Source organism: Parasteatoda tepidariorum, chromosome 1 (genome assembly GCF_043381705.1).
Source record: "Parasteatoda tepidariorum isolate YZ-2023 chromosome 1, CAS_Ptep_4.0, whole genome shotgun sequence".
Taxonomy (NCBI): domain Eukaryota; kingdom Metazoa; phylum Arthropoda; class Arachnida; order Araneae; family Theridiidae; genus Parasteatoda; species Parasteatoda tepidariorum.
In genome coordinates, this window is record NC_092204.1 from 75,806,545 (window position 1) to 75,828,592 (window position 22,048).

The 22,048-nt window shown below is 29.3% G+C and overlaps 2 protein-coding genes across 2 annotated transcripts in view; one reads left to right on the plus strand and one right to left on the minus strand.

The window, feature by feature from the left end:
- The window catches only part of LOC107436297 (terminal nucleotidyltransferase 5C), a 159,832-nt gene extending 154,545 nt beyond the window's left edge, over positions 1-5,287 (minus strand). Inside the window, exon 1 of the mRNA XM_071182499.1 lies at positions 4,528-5,287. The gene's annotated coding sequence lies outside the window, so the exon portion shown is untranslated. The remainder of the gene's footprint in view (positions 1-4,527) is intronic.
- Positions 1-22,048, plus strand: part of LOC107436292 (intermembrane lipid transfer protein VPS13A) — a 154,551-nt gene that overhangs the window by 14,630 nt on the left and 117,873 nt on the right. The window contains exons 3-4 of the mRNA XM_071182491.1: positions 16,950-16,993; positions 21,443-21,485. Of these exons, the coding sequence (XP_071038592.1) occupies positions 16,950-16,993; positions 21,443-21,485 (87 nt within the window). The remainder of the gene's footprint in view (positions 1-16,949; positions 16,994-21,442; positions 21,486-22,048) is intronic.

Consider the following 22,048-nt stretch of genomic DNA (forward strand, 5'->3'; position numbering starts at 1 on the left):
ATATGCTTTGGTGAATGTCCGAAATATTTATTACATTCGATTTGATATGAATTTATTCGTGGATATAATTACATTTATTCGATATTTTAACCCTACACTGATGTTTTTTTAAGGTTAAGTACCACTGCCTGGTATACATTTGCCCGGTATACCCTACACTGATGTTTTTTTAAGGTCAAGTGCCATTGCCCGGTATATATTTGCCCGATACTTCAAACACTGATGTTTCTCTTAATCTATCGTCAGTAAGTATTAAAATATAGAATAAATATAAATATATCAAATAAATATAATAATATCAACAAATAAATTAATATAAAATTGGATATAACAAATATTTCGGACATTCACCAAAACGACTATTTGATTGTTGACATTCACCGGTGAGAGTCAGAAATAAGGGTATTTAGCAAATATTTCGGACATACCCCAAGCGACTACGTAAATGTTGACATTCTCCAGATTTCGGTGCTTTATGTGTGGATTGAAAAAGAACTTACATCATATTTTCGTAATTAATTTCTTTTTTAGGACTATATTTTAATTCTTGTTTGTTTTCTACATTTTTCTTGTTTTCTATATGTACATAATTTGAATCCAAGAAAAAGATTATTGTAATTCACTCAGACCGAAAAAACCATGCGCTAAAAAAAATTTTATCAAAACATTTTCATTAAAAAATCCACTTTTTTATGTTAATTCAATATTAAATAAGTTTAAAAATTAAAAAAAGGAAGCATATTTAACAGTTTAATGCTGTTTATTCCTTACGATTCAATGAAGATTTGAAGTGGCATTTACTTTTGTTAATTTTTAATTAATTAGTTAATTTTTTGCTTTTGTTAATTAAAATTTTTTTTACTTAATTTCAAGCATGTGTCTGCAATTCCGGGCTCCTGGGTATTCAGAACATCGTATCTGGTTTGCAATATTTCAATAACATTTCATCTATTTTTTTTAAAGTGAAAGAGAAATAGGAACTATTTTGGCTTGCTAGTTCCTGAAATAAAATTTGATTCTTTCTACTAGACATTTTGAGCTTTTCTAAACCTTTGGTTATAAGACTAAGCGTGTTAGCTTAAGCTTGAAACACCCAGGGAAATATTTATATTGCAATCATACTGAAAATATAAACATTATTTCTTTATAAATATTAAAATTAAATGTTTTTTTTTGTTAAAATTTACATTGCAACAATAATGTAAAGTAGATTTCTAAGTTTCTTCCTTATAGCAAACATGCTAAAAAATATACCAAAATATAAGTTTAACGATAAATTGATTTTAGTTTTTGTGTTAAAATATGAGCTGAACTTTTCTGCTTAGAAAGATTTGTAATTATATAATCCTCTGATAAAAAAATTTAAAAAAAATAATTTAATAATTTTTTTGTTTATATTATGTCACTTATGTCAATAATCAAGTAATAGCACCAATTTAATCATTATAACATATTTATTGATTATTAAAACCTCATTTAACTCGTATTTTAAGCAAACAATCCTTTAAAAACAGAAGTTTGAAAAAATATAATTGCTTTATTTTATTTTTATTCTTTTACTTTTCTTTCTTATTAAAAAATGCATTAAAATTATTTTGTCTATTATATATTCAGATCTTTAAGGTTAAGAAGTTTTTTTTTTCAAACTCGAGAGTGAGTTAGAGAAAGTAACTTATAACTCAGCCTTAAAAAAGTCTTTCAATGATATATTTTTAGTACTATTATTTTGCATTTTAATAACATTAATAACAAAATGTGTATTATTAATACTTTTTATTTAAAATTTTCATTTCCAAATAAGCATAAATCTAAACGTTTGAAATAAACTTTGATCTTTTATTTTATTTTAATTTTTTTACTTGATTTTGGACTAAAAGAATGCATTGAAATTATTTAACCAAATTTATCTATAGTTCAAATCCAATGATTTTCTTCAAGTCCAATGGTAAGTTTTTAGGAATTATTAGAAGTAGTTTACAATTAAACCTTATTACAAATTTCTTAAGATATTTTTACTTTTAGCTTGTAATTCAATTTAGCAGCCTACAAAATATGTATTTTAAGGGCATATTTTTAATTTTCATTATGGTGATTTCAATAAATAGAATAAAAAAATTAATATTTTTATTGATATTATTTATTATCACTTTAGTTTAATACGAAATTAAGCAGTGTTGAAAAAATTTAAAAAAAAACTAAACTTGTTTTAAGATGATTGATTTTATATATTTGATTCCAGGTTTGAAGAATTATCTTCAGACAAAAAAAAAAGATTTTTATTTCCTCCATTATCCAACGGAAATTTACATAAACTTATTTTCCTTATTTAATGCATAACTAATTGATATTTTTGAACATATTTCATTTCATTCTTTCGTTGAAGTTTGTTGTTTATCAAATTTCAAGCTTTAAGATTGTAAGAGTTCTTATGTTTTTCCAAAAATATTAAAATAGTTTTGAAAAAGTTTTAATAATGCTTATTCATTTTTCAAAAATCTAAAATTTCAGAAATATATTAAATGGAACGAATTTCAGTAACTGAAAAGAAACAAAATAGATTTCAAAATATTATTTAGTCATTTAATAAATAAGAACAATACAATTATATAATTTTCGAAAAGTAAATAATGAAGAGATAGATATGCTTTTTAGCCAAATAGCTTTTTTAGTTCTTGTTTCTAAATCAAGAATCTTGCTTCTAAATCTAGTCATCCAACATTTTTAAACCATAATGAACTAACAGTTAAGAAGAAAAACTCGTTTATCTGAATGAATGTTCTAAAATAAAGTAGTTTGAATAAAAGTGTTCTTCCTCATTTTTGGATGTTTTCTTTTTTAATACCAATCTACTTGTCAATGAAGATTATACTTCAGTCAGATGTAATCTGTCTGAAGATGATTCTAAAAATTTTTTTTTCAATTCTTGTTACTAAATCAAGAACTTTATCATTCATCCCACATTTTTAAAACAACGTTTAACTAACAGTTAAAAAAGAATAACTCATTTATCCGAGTGAATGTTTTAAAATAAAATAAATTGGATAAAAATATTTTTCCTCATTTCTGAATGACTTCTTTTTCAATACCAATCTGCTGGTCAATGAAGATTATACTTCAGTCATCATATGTAATCTGTCTGAAGAGGATTATTTTTTTCATTTCTTGTCTATAAACCAGGAACGTTAAAATTCACCCTACATTTTTAAACCATGTTTAACTAACAGTTAAAAAAAACTCATTTAACTAAGTGAACGTTTTAAAATAACTAGTTCAAATAAAAATGTGCTTTCTCATTTCTAAATGTTTTTTTTTTTTTTTTTTTAATATTTCAAATTTTTTTGTCGTTTAATAAAAAACATATGATAGTTGTGGATCATAATTCTCATAATCATATTCTATCATAAGATATTGTATTCACGATATTTACGATAATATTTTTTATGGAATACTTTTACGATCGTAATATTTTAAGAACATCGATTCTTAACAATGTCTTCATGCTTATCACTTTTTTCATCAGATGATTATCTCGATATATCATCTCGTTTTCATCTCGATGCATTACTATATTCTTTTTTTTTATTTCTGATATTTTGGCGATCGATAGCAATATTTTTTAGTTGAATTTTTTTTTGTTGCATTTTTCACTGAAATAAATGATTTTATTAGAAAAATAAAATTTACCAATACTCACGGCAATGTACGATAATAATTATCTATAATATAAATACTTATCGTTGTTCCTTATTTTTGCGAGTTTTTTTGTATTCCATAAAAATTGTCATTGATAACAATCGGGCAGTATCGGTTGATAATTATTACGTAATCTATATCATAAGACACTGTATTTTCGATTCATGGCGAGAAATTTTTTTTATTCAGTGGTCTAGATATTTGAGACCCATCGATACTTTTTGCTCTTAAGAGGATTATCTTGATGTTTAATCTCATTTATATCTCCAAACACAACCTTGCTCTTTTTCCACATTTCTGACATTTTGACGATCTACAGTGGTATTTATTTTAAATATTTTATGTTATTTTCACTTCAATAAAAACTTTTGTTTCCAGAATGAAAATTATCAATGCGCACTATTATATACGACTATACACTTTTTATATCGTATTCAATACTTATAGTTATTAGTATTTCTTATGATATGATTGCATTCGATATTTATCGTTATCAATAATAGTCACTACATTACCGTAAACGATAATTATCGAATATTCTGAATTCTTATCTAGGCATTGTACTCACGATGAATGGAAAGAATATTGTTTATAATATAGTGGTTGCGATGTTTGAAACACATGGATACTTTACAATATCACTCTATATATCACCTTGATCTTAAGAAGATTATCTTAATATATCATCTTGCCTTCTTTCCTCATTTCTTACATTACTTAAGATTCAATTTGCCGACATAAAATTATATGCTTTTAATTTTTAAAACAAAGGGTGGAACGAGGTTTTGCGTCAAATGAATTGGCTATACGTGAAAATAATATGAAGATTCCTACCTGTTCGAAAAAGAGAAGATTTCAGAAGTCTCAAGGCAGGTTTTCTTTGGATCTCAGTTTTCGTGTTCCTTAGATTCGGCCTTAGATGAGAATCCCTTGTGGAGGCCTCGGCCAGATTATGAAAGACGATCAAGTTAAGGATGGCCTTCATTTTACATATGAGAATCCAGTTTGCGCATCTTTCGCATCAAGGTCGCCTACTGATCTCTTACGCCCCCAGTATTTAATTTTACAACGGCCGAGAACAGAAAAAAAAAGTTTAGTTTTGTATGTTTTGGAGAATGCATGCAGTTGAGGAAAATAGTTCACTAAATAAATGAATGCGGAAACAAATTTGGGAATATACGTGAAACACTACCTTTAACACAGTTTAAGAGGATGCTGTACCACGGGAAAAACTTTTCATCACAAATTTTCTTTCACCTCTATAAGTTTTTTAAAATTTATGGTATAGAAAAAAACCTAGAGTAAGCCATGAAACTTCAAGTATTGAAAAGAAATTTTCAAACTATTGAAATGAGAATAAATTATGATAACTCAACTTAGGATTACGCAATGGGGAAGTTCCCGTCCAAAAATTTGTTTACCTTTTGATATTTTCAATTTTTTTTCCGCATTGGGATATTCTAGGTTTGCCTGAATTCACTTTTTCTATACTCCAAATTTTAAATTAGTTTTGGGGGTAAAATGGAATTTGCCATGAAAAGTTTCCCCCCGGTACGGCGTCCTCTCAACCTCAGATTGGCTTCCTTTTAACTTCAAATTGGCGTCCTCTAAACTTCAGATTGGCGTCCTCTCAACCTCAGATTGGCTTCCTTTTAACTTCAAATTGGCGCCCTCTTAACTTCAGATTGGCATCCTCTCAACCTCAGATTGGCGTCCTCTTAACTTCAGATTGGCGTTCTCTTAACTTCAAATTCCTCTTAACTTCAGGTCTTCAGATTGACATTAAAAAGATATTGCGCAGTATTAAGAAAAATGGTTTCAGAAACCACCGTTCGAAATGAAAAATTTCTTTAAAAATATTTTTTATTCAAAGTAAATTACAAACAAATATAACATTGCCAAGTAATTTGGTAGTTACGTGATTGTGTATCATTCATTTCATCTATACAGTAAAAAAATTATGGTATAAAATATAAAATATATTCTTTGGGTGCATCATACGTAAAATCTATTTTCACCGTAAAATATTATGCCTTAATTTTTAAAGCAATATTTATTTAATTGAAGTGATTCAGTGATTTTACGGTAATTATAACTGTAAAAATTACGGGACATCAGATTTTTCGATCCGTAACTTTAAAAAATAACGGTAACCTGATTGCTAATGCTTTTTACCGTAATTTGACCAGGATTTTTTTTAAAGTGTAATATTTTTTTAAACATACAAGCATTAAAGAGTTCAAAGTTATTCAATTTATCTTTATAACATTTTTACTCTTAATCATCTCTCATGTTAACTAAAGTACGCAGATAATACCAAATTATATTGGTGCTCTATAAAGCTTGCTCAAAACAGTTGACTGAATCTTACCACTATTTACATTTAAATTTTTATCAGTCACAATTACATTCAAAATATTTTAATAATGAAATACAGTTAATCAGCTACTCATATTATTTTTGTTGTTAATAATATTTTCCAGTAAGAACTGAAAACTCATTTTTTTCACAAAATCTGCATCGGTATGATTTGGTATGATTTAGGAAGTATCTAGTATGATTTAGGAAACCTGTTGCCTTATTCATACGCCCCACCCCCTAAATTATATCAAACTCTAAAATATCGAGTATTTAAGCAAATAAGTGGACCATGTGTAACACAAAACAACAGCTTAATAGCATAAGAAGTGTGATAATAAATTTTTGAACTGTTACAAGTATAATAACGGTATAAGCAGGTAATAAAAATGACGCGTACGTACTATAAAATTTAAGTGTGATTTTTATAAGAGCTGCTTGTTAAGATTGCATGTGCTTGACATTTATATTTGTTATCTGTTTGACAACTTTTATCTTCTTACAAGTTGGGAAATTATTGGAATGAATGAAAAAATGGGGAAATTATTTCATTGAACACTGAAGATACTGGGACAGATTGGTCCATCAAATCACACTTTTTTCTTCCTGGGAATAAGGAAACTTAATCCCATCATAAGAATATTAAAATGCCTTTGAGTCAACTGAATTAGTTTCGTTTTCCCCCCCGATCAATTCTCGTATAGATTGAGAGTTTAATTAAAAAAGTCAGTTTAATTAAAAATTAATGCACCGGAATACTTAAATCTTTTTTATTTAAAGAGAGTTCTCAATTTCAGTCTTATTATAAGCCTCACTCACGAGATGAGAAATTTGTTAATGGGTGAAAGTTAATCCAGATCCTTTTCGACAGTTTAGCCTTTTGAATGGTTTGACGAAAATCTTCAGTTGTTGAAGTTGATACATTCCTCTTAAATCGTACCGATACGATTCAGGCAACTTTTAACAAAGTGTTTACTCCAAGCCTCAAACAATAGCTAGTTGGCAAAAAAAAGCAGAACATTAGAGAATAAGTTGCTCAATTATATAACTTAATAATCTGTTAGTTCAGCTATATCCTTACACAGGATATTCAAAAAATTACACAAAAAATTTGTAAAACCAATTCACTTAAATAAAAGCATTACAAAAGCAAATTGCTATGGAAACAGGAATAGCTCATTTCAGGGAGGGTAACTTCTCTTTACTCTAGGGTTAACAAAATAGACCGAAGAAAAATATTCCCCTTTTCTCTGACCCACCAGAGACAAAACCTGTCCTAAACAATGATCCCACACTCCTACTTGAAATATATAGTTGTACCTCGTTACCATAGTCACCGCCATGGATCCAGACGAATGATTGGGGACTTCTTACTTTAGACAAACTATACACAGACTCTTGATTCTTCTGCATGGATCTTCTTGGCAGAAAATCTCCTTAATTTATCCGCTACAGCGTTCTTTAAATAATGCCTCTCTAGAAATGAAACAGAGTTACGATTTAGGCAACTTCCTTCAACCTATGTGAAAGTTAAGGATGTTACGCGAAAATACTAAATCTCTCTATGAAATATTGATTCAGTCTACATACTGTGTTAATAATAATTTGTAATTAACTCACACAGGATTTCTTAAAACTAGAACATAACTGTACCGTAAAGATATTAGAAGATAACTATATCGTATTTAGATGCCATAAAAGTAGTTTATTAGATTTGTTTTAAAAAAAACAGGCATTCACTTAATTGGTTTGAAACAATATTCATTGAAATTTAGCTCTAAAACTGTACTATGTATCTTCTTATAATTAAATGGATAAGCACAATTCTGGGAAAAAGAGGTCCTCTACTTAAACCAAAAGTAGAACTTAGTGGGGGAAAAAATCGTCCCTGCTCTCATTTTACACGAGAAGAAAACCACGAAAACATTCCACATTTATCCAAATGGTAATAAAAATCCAAGGTATGATTCATATATTAATAAAAAAATTTCGTAATTGGGTTATACTTATCCACTTATCATAGATCTAACTCTAACCTGGTATTTTCTGCGTCTGAAACAAGCGAAACGTGCAGGCCAGTGATGAGTAACAAATAGCTTCGTTATGATAAATGGTGCTTTAATCAAGAATTTGTCAATTCTATCATTTATAAATTGAGAAGGAATCTGAGTTTTTTCGGGTGGGGGAAGTTTAAAACACAAAATTATAAACGTTTTAACAGAGTTTCCTCAGGTCTATGAATACCTTTTCAGATCTGATGTGTTTTTCCCCTATGTTATAACAAGAGCTAGCTGATTTATCTATTTGGAAAGAAATTTTCTTTATGCCGAACAGACACAGACTCAAGAATTAATAGTTTCTGGCAGTACTTTTGATTTCTAGGTCTCTGATAACTCGGGGTATTAATTAATCATTCATTTAAATCTGGATCACGTAAATCAGGATATTAATAACTTAGGATATTAATACGTAAAATGTCCTGACCATGAGCATTACATTCTAGCTGCATTAACTTTTCAACAACTAACATTTCTTAAATCTGGTATTGCTATAAACCTTTGTGTGTAAAGCCTTTTTTTGCGCATACTTAACTTTTTTTTCAAAGAGGGATTTAACCGAATTTAATTTAAGTCATGTCAGAACATTATAACTTAGGACTTTAATTAAAGAAAAATATAAAACAGAAAAATTAACTCAAAAATCGATAACTTTAAAAAAAATTTTTATCACGTTTGGTAAACTATTAAGTACCTTCCTCATAGTAAGTGGTAAAAGTCACATGATTTCGCGCATTTTATCCGAAACGAGACCATCGAACCAATAGTCAAGAAGTTAAAAAAGACTTAGTCTCCACATGCCAGGTCTTAAGGTCAGCCCAAAATGCAATATGACTCAAATCGTTCAAATTTGATAAAAAAAACAACAACAAAAGACTTTGCGTACAAAAAATTAAAAATTTGTACTCGTACCTATTTACGTATCTTAAAATGTTAAACACACAAGTGAGCTATTTTTTATTATGTATATCCTGCTTAACAGGATGAGCTTAAACGCGAATTAATAAGACTAAGATTTTAACATTTATAATGGTTTCAATGCAAAAGTACTATTTTTTAATTGTACTTTGCATGAAAAAAAACCTTAAAAATTCTAAAATATTTTTATTCTATTCACTTACATTTAGTTTCATTTTCAAGTTTAAAATAATTACATCAGAAAAATAATTTGCAAGATCATATAGAGACTAGATATTGAAGCAAAAAATTGCATGAGTAAATGTCAAAAGTAATACTTTACATAAAAATTCTTGTCACTTTTGAACTGCTTGTCTTCTTAACTCGTGTTTAGTCTTGTTGAATAAACATTAAAAATATATCTAAAACATTGCCTCAATTAAGTGAATGTACCCATGAAACTGAAGTTGAAAGATATATTTTATAGTCTAAAAACTTCCTTTACTTCAAAAATGTATAAAAGTAATAAAAGTTAACATGTTTTGAGCATTAAAAGCACTTGAAACAACTAAATTTTTATTGCCTTCATAAGCTTTGATGACCATAAGCCATATCACCTTGAAGCAAATGAAATTTTTACATTATCATGCAAATGCCTCACATCCTTTAAGTAACAATCTGAAGATTAATGTATAGGTACCTACTAAGACAAAATTGCATATTTGTTTCGTAAAACCCTTATAATTTCAAAAATATTAGTTCAATCATCTCGAAATTGATCTTATTCTGCACAAAAACAAATATCAGAAACTATAATATATATATATATCTAAGTAATAGTGTGGAAAATTTCACCCCATTTCTTGTTTAAGTAACTCCTTTCGTCGAATTGCCAGATCCTGCAACTTTTAACGACTTACTGAAAGGAGGGTATTTAACAGGTTTTGCAATGTACGAAATTTCTAATTTCATGCAGGACTACAGTTCTGATATTAATGATATTAATGTTTCTTTATCAAGTTAATACAAAACATGTGTAACTTGCATGGGTATTATGCCCAAAACATGACTTTTCATACATTAAACTACTAGACGATTAATTTTTTTATAAAACGCTTACTGGAATGTTTACTATTAAATAGGCTTACTCATTTACTGATCCATACAGAAAAATTTATGTTGGTGGAAATATAAAATTTCCTTAATTCGACACAAATTGACCAAAAAAATTAACTCGTAATTCAGTTGGAAAGATATTTTTCGGAATTAGCACATGCTGATGTGAAAATTTCCAAAATATTTTTCCAGTTCAGAAATAAACTAAAAGTTAAAGTAGAAAATGTATATAGGCAGTATTAACTGTTCCCGAAATAAAACAATACATTATATAGTAGGAAGACAAGTAAATTCATTAATATTCGATGCCAATGTAATGATACTGAATTAATTACCAAAGATAAAAAAACATACTATAAATTTGAATAATTTCCCAAGGAGATAGTAATTTCTATGTTCGATTTCAATTATTTAAGAAAAATGATATTATTGTTAGATCTATATTTAATATATCTTTAATAGGAATTGTATTCTACCTATTAATTTAAAATTCTAATTTATTAACTTTGGCATCGTTGAGATCAACTCTTACTAGTTCATGTAACATTATAATCACCGCGAAATGAAGAAAATAAAGTTAAAGCATTTTTTTAGACATTTTTTTTAAATGTGTAAATCATGATGAAGATGGAATTAAAAATCTTCTGAGTTATTTTGTCCAATGAAATTAAATTGATAAGAGATAAATTTTACTGTTACTAGTAAGAACAAAATATTTTTAAGAAGAGCGTAGGAGCAAATTGTTTTTATTAAGTTTAAAATTTGAATTATCTGAAATCTAATTTCGGATCTCGGATTTGTTGTATTTATTAATTCTGAATTCCAAAAGATGACCCTTTGAGGGGCAGTACATTTTAATCATAAAACTTATTTATTTTACAAAATTTAAAGTGGTTGATTGAAAATCGTATAATTTAACCCTTTTGTTCAGATGGGACACAGGTATCCCTTTTACATATATTTTTTCTGACACTGCAATTACAAGCAAATATATATGCTGGCATTTTTTATAAATATTATTAATATGCTAAATATAATATTTTTCACTTATTGTAACCTGAATTATTGCAAAATAATGAAAAAAGTAGGGAAAATATAATTAATAAATATTCTGCATCAAAAGGCTAAAGAGGTAAAAACTATTCCAATTTTGGTGATTAATATTATTAACAAAAATAAGTGGAACAGATTTTATATTAAGAGGGTTAGAAAAAAGAAAACTAATTCATTTCAATAAAAAAAAATCAAGAAATATCACGATAGAATGTGGCTGGATGTGGTGTAAGAGATTGGAAGAAGAAAAAAGGATTACTTGTTTTACGGGCAACTCTCAAACTGACGGAAAGAAAGTTTGTGAATTAAATCAAAATGGCATATGTCACTTTCATTATGATTATAACGTTCCTCTGATCCGTATTTATTTCAAAACAAATGAAAAAAAAACGAAACAAAGATGATTATACCAAAGATGGACCAAATAGTAAGTGCAATAAATTGCTTTCGTTTAGAAATCGCAAAACTGCAGTTATTAATTAGCGAACGCAAAATAGCTGCTTAAACCACTGACCTCTTTTAGTTCTATTTATTCGAACATTATTCCACTCACAGGTCATTTTCGTGGTGTATTTTTTATTCCTCAACTCTTCTTTATTCCGAGTAAAAGTTGACGCAATTCCAGAAGGTGGAGACGGAATAATTCACAAGACTCATCGCATTATCTTTACCTTTTTTGCAAGGACAGATTCATCTTATTTTTCATTCTCGCCTTCGAAAAGTCAAATTTTCCATTACGGTGCATATTGTTTTGTACATTATCTCGAACTGAATTAACGGAACCAGTTCTTTGGCGATTACCGTCACGTAAAAATGCATTCCGTCACGTCAACCGCGTAATTTATGCCTCTCTACTATGATGGACTGTCATATCTAAGACCAATGCTAGAGTTCTTGCGAAGGAAGAGCACAATTTAGCTTTTAGCTGTCGCATTCTATCAAAGCGAAGTGAAGTAATGTAGTGCTTTGCTATCGCAATTTTTCTTTCCAATTCACTTAGAAGTGTACAGTGTGTTTACTGAGAGGTATTTGTGACAGATTACTTTGGAAGCTTAATTGCTTATCTCCTTGAAAGAAAATTCAAGACATAAACACTAGCTAGTTTTGTAAAAGGTATATTAAGTTACTACAGTCAAAAATCTATAACTGTTTATTTTAAAAGTGGAGAAAAAAAATTTTTAACTAAAAGAAATTTGATGAAAATCTCACACTCTTCTAGTTTTAATATCTTAAAAACGATTTATAACCTGATGTGTTGAGTTATGCAAAAAGTTCAAAGAATACAGATTCGTATTGTAATTAAGAAATAACGGAGTTAGAAGTCAAAATTGATTTACACCTTGCACCATTCGAAATTTCTCGGACAAAATAGTTAAATAACCATTTATTTCATTGTTATTTTGCATTATACAAACAAACCAATTGGATAACTATAAATAAGATTTTACTCAATCTGTTAACCGTAAGAAAACCCGTTTATTAACCACTTTTACCTAATACGGTTAAGCAACTAGAATCGCACCCACCTAATGAAACCACTTAGCTCCTTGCTGCTGAATACATATTTTCGCCTAGAGGTCTGTCAATCTCATGACTGACGGATCGGGCTTCAGAGTCCCAGCGTTGACATCACAACATTTCCACAATTCCCTTCAAAACATGAAGAGTTTCCCATATCCTGAACTCTCCAATTTGTGACCCAGGGCTATTACAATACGATACTCTTTTTACACATAGATGGCAGCACCCCAAAGCTGCTTAACACTTAAAAGTCTAGTATTTCCCATCTTTTACGATAGGTGAAACATCCAGATAAACTAATTAAACCACACTCCACGGTTCATTCGATAAAACACTACTCAACGTAAATAGAATGCCCAGTGAAAAGCCTAGGTACAATTTCCAGTTAAATTTCTTTTTTACGCTTTTGAAATCATGCTAGTTGTATATGGTTAAAAATCGCATAAATTTGTGCTCATGGTTTCTTAACCATACTAGTTGTAAGCGGTAATTCAAAACCGCAAAAGTAAAAATGCTCTTTACCGTCAACTTTTTGATAAATTGGGTGGGTAGAACGCTGCCGTTTATTTTATCGTAATGTTAGAGTGAAAATTGTTACAGTATTACAAGAATTAATGTTTGTGTACAATAATTAATTTCATATGGATTTTTTCAAAAATAAAATAATAAACATAGATTAAATTTGTCTTCAGAAAATCTGAAATGTTACCAGATCTTATTTAAAATCATTGTTATTCTGGATGCAATTAAGCCTTTAGCTGCAGCATTCTATCAATATAAAATGAAGTAATGTAATGTTTTGCTATCCCTGTTTTTCTTTCGAATTTACTTAGCAGCGTATGGTTTGTTTACTGAGAGGTTTTTGTGACAGATTGCTCTGTTTGTAACCTTGAAGAAAAGTCAGAATAAGCCATAGCTAATTTTGCATTTGCTTAATAGCAAGATGCATTTGCTTAAAGTTACAATTCAAGAACTGTTCATGGTAAGAAAACGAAATAATTTATCTGTGATTAAAGGAACGTAAATCTCGTCTGTTTCGGTATCTTAGAAATAATTTATTATCGCAGCTAAGTTTATTTATTCAAAGAAACGAAAGATATGTATTCATTTGTAGTTTAGGACTAATGAAAGTTTCTAGTTAAAATTTAATTTAATCTAGAATCGCTTTATTGGCAAAAACTAACATTCGCTTATAATAACTTAATCTATGGTTCATTTCTTTTAAAAGAAATCAGCATAAAGTAAATCAGTTTAAAATTTGAAATGTCTAAAATGCAAATATTAACGGTTCTTTTGAAGAATTATTATGTTTTGGTAGCTTTCTGGGGATGGTAGTAATTTAGCTTTTAGCTTTCGTATTATATCAAAGCGTAGTATTCTATCAAAGTGTAGTAATGGAACGCTTTGCTATCGCAATTTTTCTTCGCAATTCACTTAGAAGCGAATTATGACTCTGAGAGATTTTTCTGACAGATTAATTTGAAAGCTTAGTTGTTTATAACTTTGAAAGAAAAGCCCGAACATGAATAGTAGCTAAATATATATTCAAACTGAGAAAATAAGTATTGTCAAAACTATCAGAATGTGGTTAAATTCATCGCGTTTCTAACTCTATAAGAACATAAAAATGCTCGGTAATTTTTACCGAAGTGCTTTCGTAATGATTTTGGTTAAATTAACAATAAAATATGGTTTTATAATGTGGGATGAAATTTAGGAATTTTATCATGATACCTAAGAGCATGCCATAAAAACAATTTATTCGGTTAAATTTACTTTTCACTTCTGTATTTTTTTACTGAATGTGTTTTTAAAGAGTAATATTTTTGAAGTCCAGAATTTCCGGTAAACCGTTTACATATGAACAAAAAAATTGCCAAATGATTGGTTTAAATACCGTACGTCTTTTTATGAGCCAGAAATATGGTGTTTTTTTTCCAACCAAAAACATCGAAAGTCTCGAACTGTCGAAAAGTCTTTTTTAAAAGAAATTTGAAAATTGCAGATTTATACGTTTCAGTATCTTATTATAAAATTATAACCTTAATTGAGTGAGTCGTTCAGGAAAACGAATGATTCATAATTGTATTTTGTAATTTTGAAGAAACGGAGTTGTTTGTAAAAAATAAAATTCCTCTTGAATTGACAAAACTTTATTAACTAAACCATTCTTTTGTAATAGTTTAACTCATGTTGATAATCTTTTAAAAACATCAGTATAACTTAAATATGAGTTTGTAAAATCTTAACTCGCTAGAATGCAAAGTTTACTAAGTAGTATTCAAAATCAATACGTTGGGGGGAAGGGGTCAGTGCTAGAGTTCTTGCGAAGGAAGAGTGCAATTTAGCTCGCAGCTCTACATTCTCTCAATAACAATCAATCAGCTCTATATTCTGTCAATAACAATCAATCAGCTCTACATTCTGTCAATAATAATATATCAGCTCTACAGTCTGTCATTTTCTGTGTTAGTTTATACTCGGAAGCATACAGTGTGTTTAATGAGTGTTTTTTTCTTTCTTTTTTCTGCAGATTACTTTCGAATTTTAATTGTTAATAACTTAGGAATAAAAGTCAAGATAAATAGTTAGCTTTGATCAAGATTCATTTAATTAAAACCACATCTCTAGAAATATTCATGGTAATTATACAAACAGAAATAAATTCTTTCTAATTGAAAGAAGTTTGATCTAAGTCTACACTCTTATTGCTTAGAAATAATGGAGTTATTAGTTAAAATTTAGCCTCATCTGAAGTGCTTTATTAGCAAGAACTAACGTTCGATTATAATGATTTCATTTATGCTTATTTTTTTGAATCTGTATTTTTAAAATCTGAGACAAAATACAAAAAATATTATTAAATATTATCTTTTATGCTATGCTAGAGTTTACTGGTAGAATGAGCTCAATTTAGTTTTCAGCTGCCACAGTCAATCAATGTGAAATTATGTAGTGTTTTGCAATAATAGTTTTCTTTCCAACTCAATTAGAAGCAAATGGAAGCTGAGAGGGCTTTGTGACACAATATTTAAGAAGCTTAGCTTAACATAACCTTGAAATAAACGTCATTAGTTAAACAGTAGCTGATTTTGCTAAACATACATCGAATTTCACTCAAATTTTTACATCTGTTCAAAATAATAAAAGGAAAAAAACAAACAGTTTCAGCCAAAAAAAGGTAGATCTAAATCTCATAGCCAAATAGTCTGTTTCTCATTCTTAAAAATCCTGCCTTCATATGAAACTCTTAAAGATCCTGCCCTCATATGAAAGAATGATTTTTAATAAAAAAATATGGGGATTACGGAATATTGTAAGGCGTGACTGTTAAATAAAATTTCATGCACTATGCGCAAAAAAGAAATTAATAAAACGGAACTGCCTGAAAGACTTCTAATCTAATGATCGGATTTTCACTTACTAGGATTTAAGGGTTTACAGTAGTGACCTCAAATATGATAATTTATATGTGCAGGCGGTATTTTAAGCTATGAAATCAGGCACAAAAACATATTTCCGCATAATCCCTATTAAATATATCTCATGTTATATGAGCGGTACCCGCATTCTGGAAAATATGGCTCCAAAAATTTGTTCCAAAGAGCTGTCAAAGATTTGGACCCTTTAATGTTCATTATACTTTTTCATAGTTCTCTATATCTCGAGAGTTGCTTAAGTGGATTGAAAAATTTTTGCACTCAATTAAAAAGTTCATTTATCCAAAGATGTCATAATTATTAAGTATTTTTTATTTAATAATGGTCGAAAATGATGTGTAAAAAAATTTTACATTATTTTGAAGAATGTAATTTTATATGTCAGAATAATAAATTTGAAAACAAATGTCAAATAGTTCCTTAGGAATCGAATTTTAAATATTTGATCCTTTGAAATTCAATTTTTCAGAAACTATCCAACCAATTTTGCTCAAATTTTGTAGTTTGCCATGTAAATTTATCTTCCTTAAAATGATGTGAAGCATTTTATACCTTACAAGAAAAAGTAAATATTTACAGAAAGTTATTTTTTGCATGGAATTATCTTTGGGTAAACAAATTTTATAATTGCGAGCAAAAAAAATTTCAATTCGCTTAAAAAGTTTTCGAGATATAGCAAAATACGTAAAAAGTAAAATTAAAATCCATCACTAAACACTATCTTTTTCGATATCGGATGATGCTGATTTTGTTTAAAACAGTTTTAAATTTAGTTTTATTTATTTGACGTTAAGCACTTTTTTTTTAATTACAGGTACAGTTCATTTGACTGATCTACATTTGAAGCCAGAAGCTTTGGTAAATCTTTGTTTAGTAACTTTCTTTCTCATTATTGCTCACATTATTACATTTATTGCTCACAACATTAAACAAATCAGTTGGATTAAGTTTTTTCTTAAAAAATACTGAACAATAAGTTCGATCACCAATTATTTTACTTTTTGGAAACATATAGGCAATGGTAATTTTTTTAATCAGTATTGCTTTGAAATAAGAGAATGCTAAAAAGTAAAATTAATTCAAACCATGAATATTTGTAATATTAGCCTTGAACACCCTTCGCAGATAAAGTTTCATAGAAGATAAGAAAAAAAGAGCGGCGTTAACATTAATGTTAGTTTTAGGTAATAAAACACAAAAATAAATATTATTGAATACCATTCTTAACTGTCTACATAAAAACCGGTTATGTAAGATAATAGCAAACTCTTTTATTGCTATTATTACCATCCGAAAAAATATATTTCATTATTGTTTACCAAATAAAAGCAAAGTAATAAGAGAAATAGAAAATATAGAAGTGTAAAAGAAAGTTAATTTAGCCAACAGTCATGTCGCTTTTCTGAAAAATTAAACTACTGGGTACTGAACATTTCGTACCATAATATCAATCGAAATTGTTGCAACTGTGTTCTCCTCCAAATGAAGCAATCCAGGTTCAAATACCAGCGATGGCTGATCTATTCATTATTCCTGCTTGCATCGACCACATTCAAATATCCTTAATGGTAGATTGATCGTTGGGAAAAGTCCCTTGCCGTTAGACTAACTGAGAAATATTTGCGTTGTTTTTCTCTTCATAATATGCAAATTTCATCTTTCAAAACGTGGCAACAGCCGTATGAACTATGAAAGTGTGGCAACAGCTGAGCTTGACTATATGTATATCTATGCTTTTATCCCAAAAAATATCTAAGTTTTAAGTGCATTTATCATTTTATCTTTTCCATATTTAGTTTATTTAATATATATAACAGGTGTCATAAATAACGAAATTCAGTCACTAAATTTTACCTCTGAAGCAAGTATTACAATTATGAAATGCAGCGCACGTCAAGAATTAATCATGAAACGAAGCGCATGTCCAAATTTAATTCAATTCAATGAATGCAAGGGTGTTTTCCACTTTTATTGCGGAGGATTTACCGAGTGAAGATTTCGACTTCCTGAAGATAGGAAGAATATTTGGAAATATACGAAACGTCAAAATGAACTTCTCGGCAGCAGGAATCACTTTCTGCAGAAAACGTTGAACCAGTCAAAATCTGCATCTATTATGGAGCTAAAGAACATGCAAGCTTTAGCTCTGGTGAATATGAAGTCGTAGAATTAAAATCTATTATCGAACAACAATTCATAGTATATAGTAAAACCCTGAACTTCCGAGAAACAATAATCAAAGATCTCGCGTAAATAATGAAGTCCAAGTAGTAGGAAAATCAATACTCAATTTCTAAATCTGATGTCTAAAAATACAAGACAGACATTGATGTCTTTAAAACTGAATCGTTAAATATTCAGCAATACTATAGACTCACAGAACTTGCAATTAAAGACTAGAAATAAATTGTTCAATTTTAAACTCTTTGGATGCACTGTTAAAATTTTCATTCGAAAATTATGCTAAAATAACTGGCAGCTGTCTGTCCATCCGATTAACCGTAAAGTTTACGGTAAAGAACATTTTTTCTCTTTATGGTTTTGAAACCATTTATAAAAAGTATGGTTATAAGACCGTGAATACAAAACTATACGGCTTTTTAACCATTTACAACTAGCATTTTTCAAAAGCGTGAAAATTTTTTTTTATTTAACTTGACGTAGGAGCTCGACTTTTCGTAAGGTAATGGGCATTGGAGAGTGCCGTACACTGGAAATTCTTCATGTGTTGAAAGGAATGGAAGAAATATTGTGGTGTCAACACTAGGACTCGAACTCGAGTTCTGCCAGTCATGAGACTGACAGATTAGTCCGCTGGGCTATGACATGTATACAGGTGTAAAGAACTAAGTAGCTTTCTTAAGTGGTTCCAGTTGGTGCGGTAAACTTCTGGTTGTTTAACTGTATTAGGTGAAAGCAGTTAATAAACAGTTTGATTACCATTTTATTTATGGTTACTTGACTGTTTTGATTAAAAATGGTAAAATAACCATTCAATAAATTGTTATTTAACCACTTTTACCGAGAAATTTTTAACAGTGTGTAAACAGGTCAGACAAAATTGTCGTTGCAAATCGTACGCAATCATCACACCAAGATAGACACAAGCCGATTGTTATTCAGTTCAAAACGAAAGCCTAGTTATATTGTTGTTTAGTAGCTGCAAAAAAACTCAACTTCGAAAGTATATTCCAGACCCAGAATGTATACTAAATACTGAGGTGTACTTTGAATATATAATCAGAATGTATACCTTGACACAACTCCGATCAATTCCAACGAGCACTTGACCCCATGTATAAAAAAAAACTATAATTCCTCTTAAAACAATTCAAACGGGAAAACAATTTTACGATTTGCTGGATAAGAGATGGTAAAAAAGTCGTTTTTTAAACAAAGCTTCTTTAAATTTGGTCATTCTGTACATAAACGTTCAACTCATTTTAAATATAGCAAACTAGAACATTAGCTTAATAGTATTTATTAATGAATAAAATGGTGTTAGCATATTTTTTGTATCATAAATGATTCGTATCAACCAAAGAGTGATGGAATTTGTTGATTGTGAAGCACCATTTTTACCCAAAGAGGAATTAACTCTTTTCAGTGGTCAGTTGTTTCTTTTTATAGTAATTATAGGCTATTGTTCGGCATGCATGAAGCAAGACAAGCAACCGAATCTAGTCAAGTTAGTTATCTTAAAGGTTAAGAAACAAAACATGAGTAGGAAAGCAACAAAAAAAAATTTATTACATTGCAAGAAATTGGAAACATTCCGAAATAAAGCGATACAAAGTCTAGTTCTTTTTTAATTTTAAGAAATGGTTTTCGAGACCTATAGTTTATTGCAAGACATTTCCCATGAGAATTTTTTTCTATTACCTTGATCGATTAAGATGCTCCACAATCGTGTTTATAAACATTTTTTATCTTACAAATGTGTACTCATAGTATCTTATTAACATTTAATTTGATAGTAAATTATACAAATATTACGATACATTAAGCAAATAAAAAGCCCAATTAAAACAACTATTTACAGTACAGAGAGCGACTCAAACACATTGATGAACAACCAAAAACTTTTTTATTTCTTTTGGAACAATTTTTTAATGAAACTTTTTGTGATGAAATTACGAATACTAAAAGTATGGCATGATTGCGTCTTACGGAATGAAGTACGACTATTTGTCTCATTCCCAACATTCACCAGACGTAAATTAAGAAAACAAAACAGATTTGAAAAGGAAAACACAAAGTCTTAACACTACGCAAACGGAAAAATAAAAGATAAAAAATAAAACTATGGAAACTGTGGTAGTCGAGAGACAAATCAGAGAAGAATGCATTTCCGTGCGATATTATGGGCTGGTGAGGAACCCATGCCGCTAACCAGGACATAAAGACAACTTAAAAAGAAACAAGTTTCCAGAGCATGAAAAGGTGGGAAGAATTTTGGAGTTAACGAAATTAAATTTATGCCCAAGGTAAATTTATGCCAATGTGCAGCAGCAGATGATGCATCAAATTCTTGATTCCAGACTTATCTATCGTGTTATCTTAATCTACGTTTGAAGCGCATTTGGTTTGCCCGATATAAGTTTATTTAATATTCTGCAAAATACATTACTTTTAAATGCAGGCAGTTTCTATAGCATAAAAAAATGTTGTCTGCAAATTTTAAATCTCTCTCTCAAAAAAAGAATTTGAATACTTCAAATACTTTAGAATATTTTTCAACACTTAAACATTTATCAATAATTATTTTCCGAGTTTCCAGTGAAGCGATTCACAATATCTTCTGTTTCAACGATGCTCTCTCGGCCAAGCAAGCAAAGAATGCAATCAGTTCCATTGAGAGGCTGGAACATTTCTCAGATGAGGCCAAGTTCAGTTTCGCCAAACGTCCTTGCGAGAAAGCATTCGAACCGACTGGTTCTCCCCTTCTCCCCCCCCCATCTAAGTAACTTTTTATTATTATTAATATTATTATTTTCGTTTTCATTATTCTTTTTTTTCCCTTCACTTTCGGTAAGACAGAGAATGCAAGTCGTTTAACCTACTTCCCATTACACAACACGGCGGAATCGAGACCCCAGGCGTTTATTTGTTTTTTCCCCCCTTTCTCTGTTTTAACCATTGCTTACTGTCATTAAACCACATTCTCTTTTATTCTTTCGAGAATATATATGAGTTACGTTTAATCTGGAGAAAAAATCTTCTCCGTTTCTGGTTTGTTTCGTTTTTCATTGTTTTTTCGTTTATTATAATTGTTTTGTATTATCTGTTTTTTTTTATTTTTTATAGGCTGGATTTGATCTTCCTATTGAAGTAAAAGGAGGATGCATTGGTATGTATAGCGCTAAAAGTAAACAATGTTTTAAGCAAATAATCCCAAGAACCTGAAGCGGAAAGATATTAATAGATTAAAAACTTCATTCGCTTCAAAAATATATAAAATAGAAATAACTCCACCTCTCCATAGCAAGTGGAAATGCATTTCACCCTTATTTGCCCCTCTTGGCCACTGTGGTTTTCCTTGCTATTTTTTCACCCTTTTTCTCTCTTAACTACTGTGTTTTTCCAGTTTTGTTTCTCACTTTTATTTATTCATTTCTCTTTGGCAACATTACGTTTTATATTTCAAATCACTTTTATTTCTTCTCATTCACGTCTGGCAAGTCTGGAAAAGGTGAGCCTGTTTTGGAGCGACTGAAACATGTCGACTGCTACTTTCAATTTGTATATTTTCGAAGCGAATGAAGTTTTTAATTTAGTAAAATATTGTTTTAGTTACTTGCAAATTTTTTAAACATTTTAAAAAACAATTAACAGTCCATTGAATTATGAAGTTGATGTAAAGATGCTGATATCACAAGAACGAAAAATCAAAAAAACAAATATATATATATA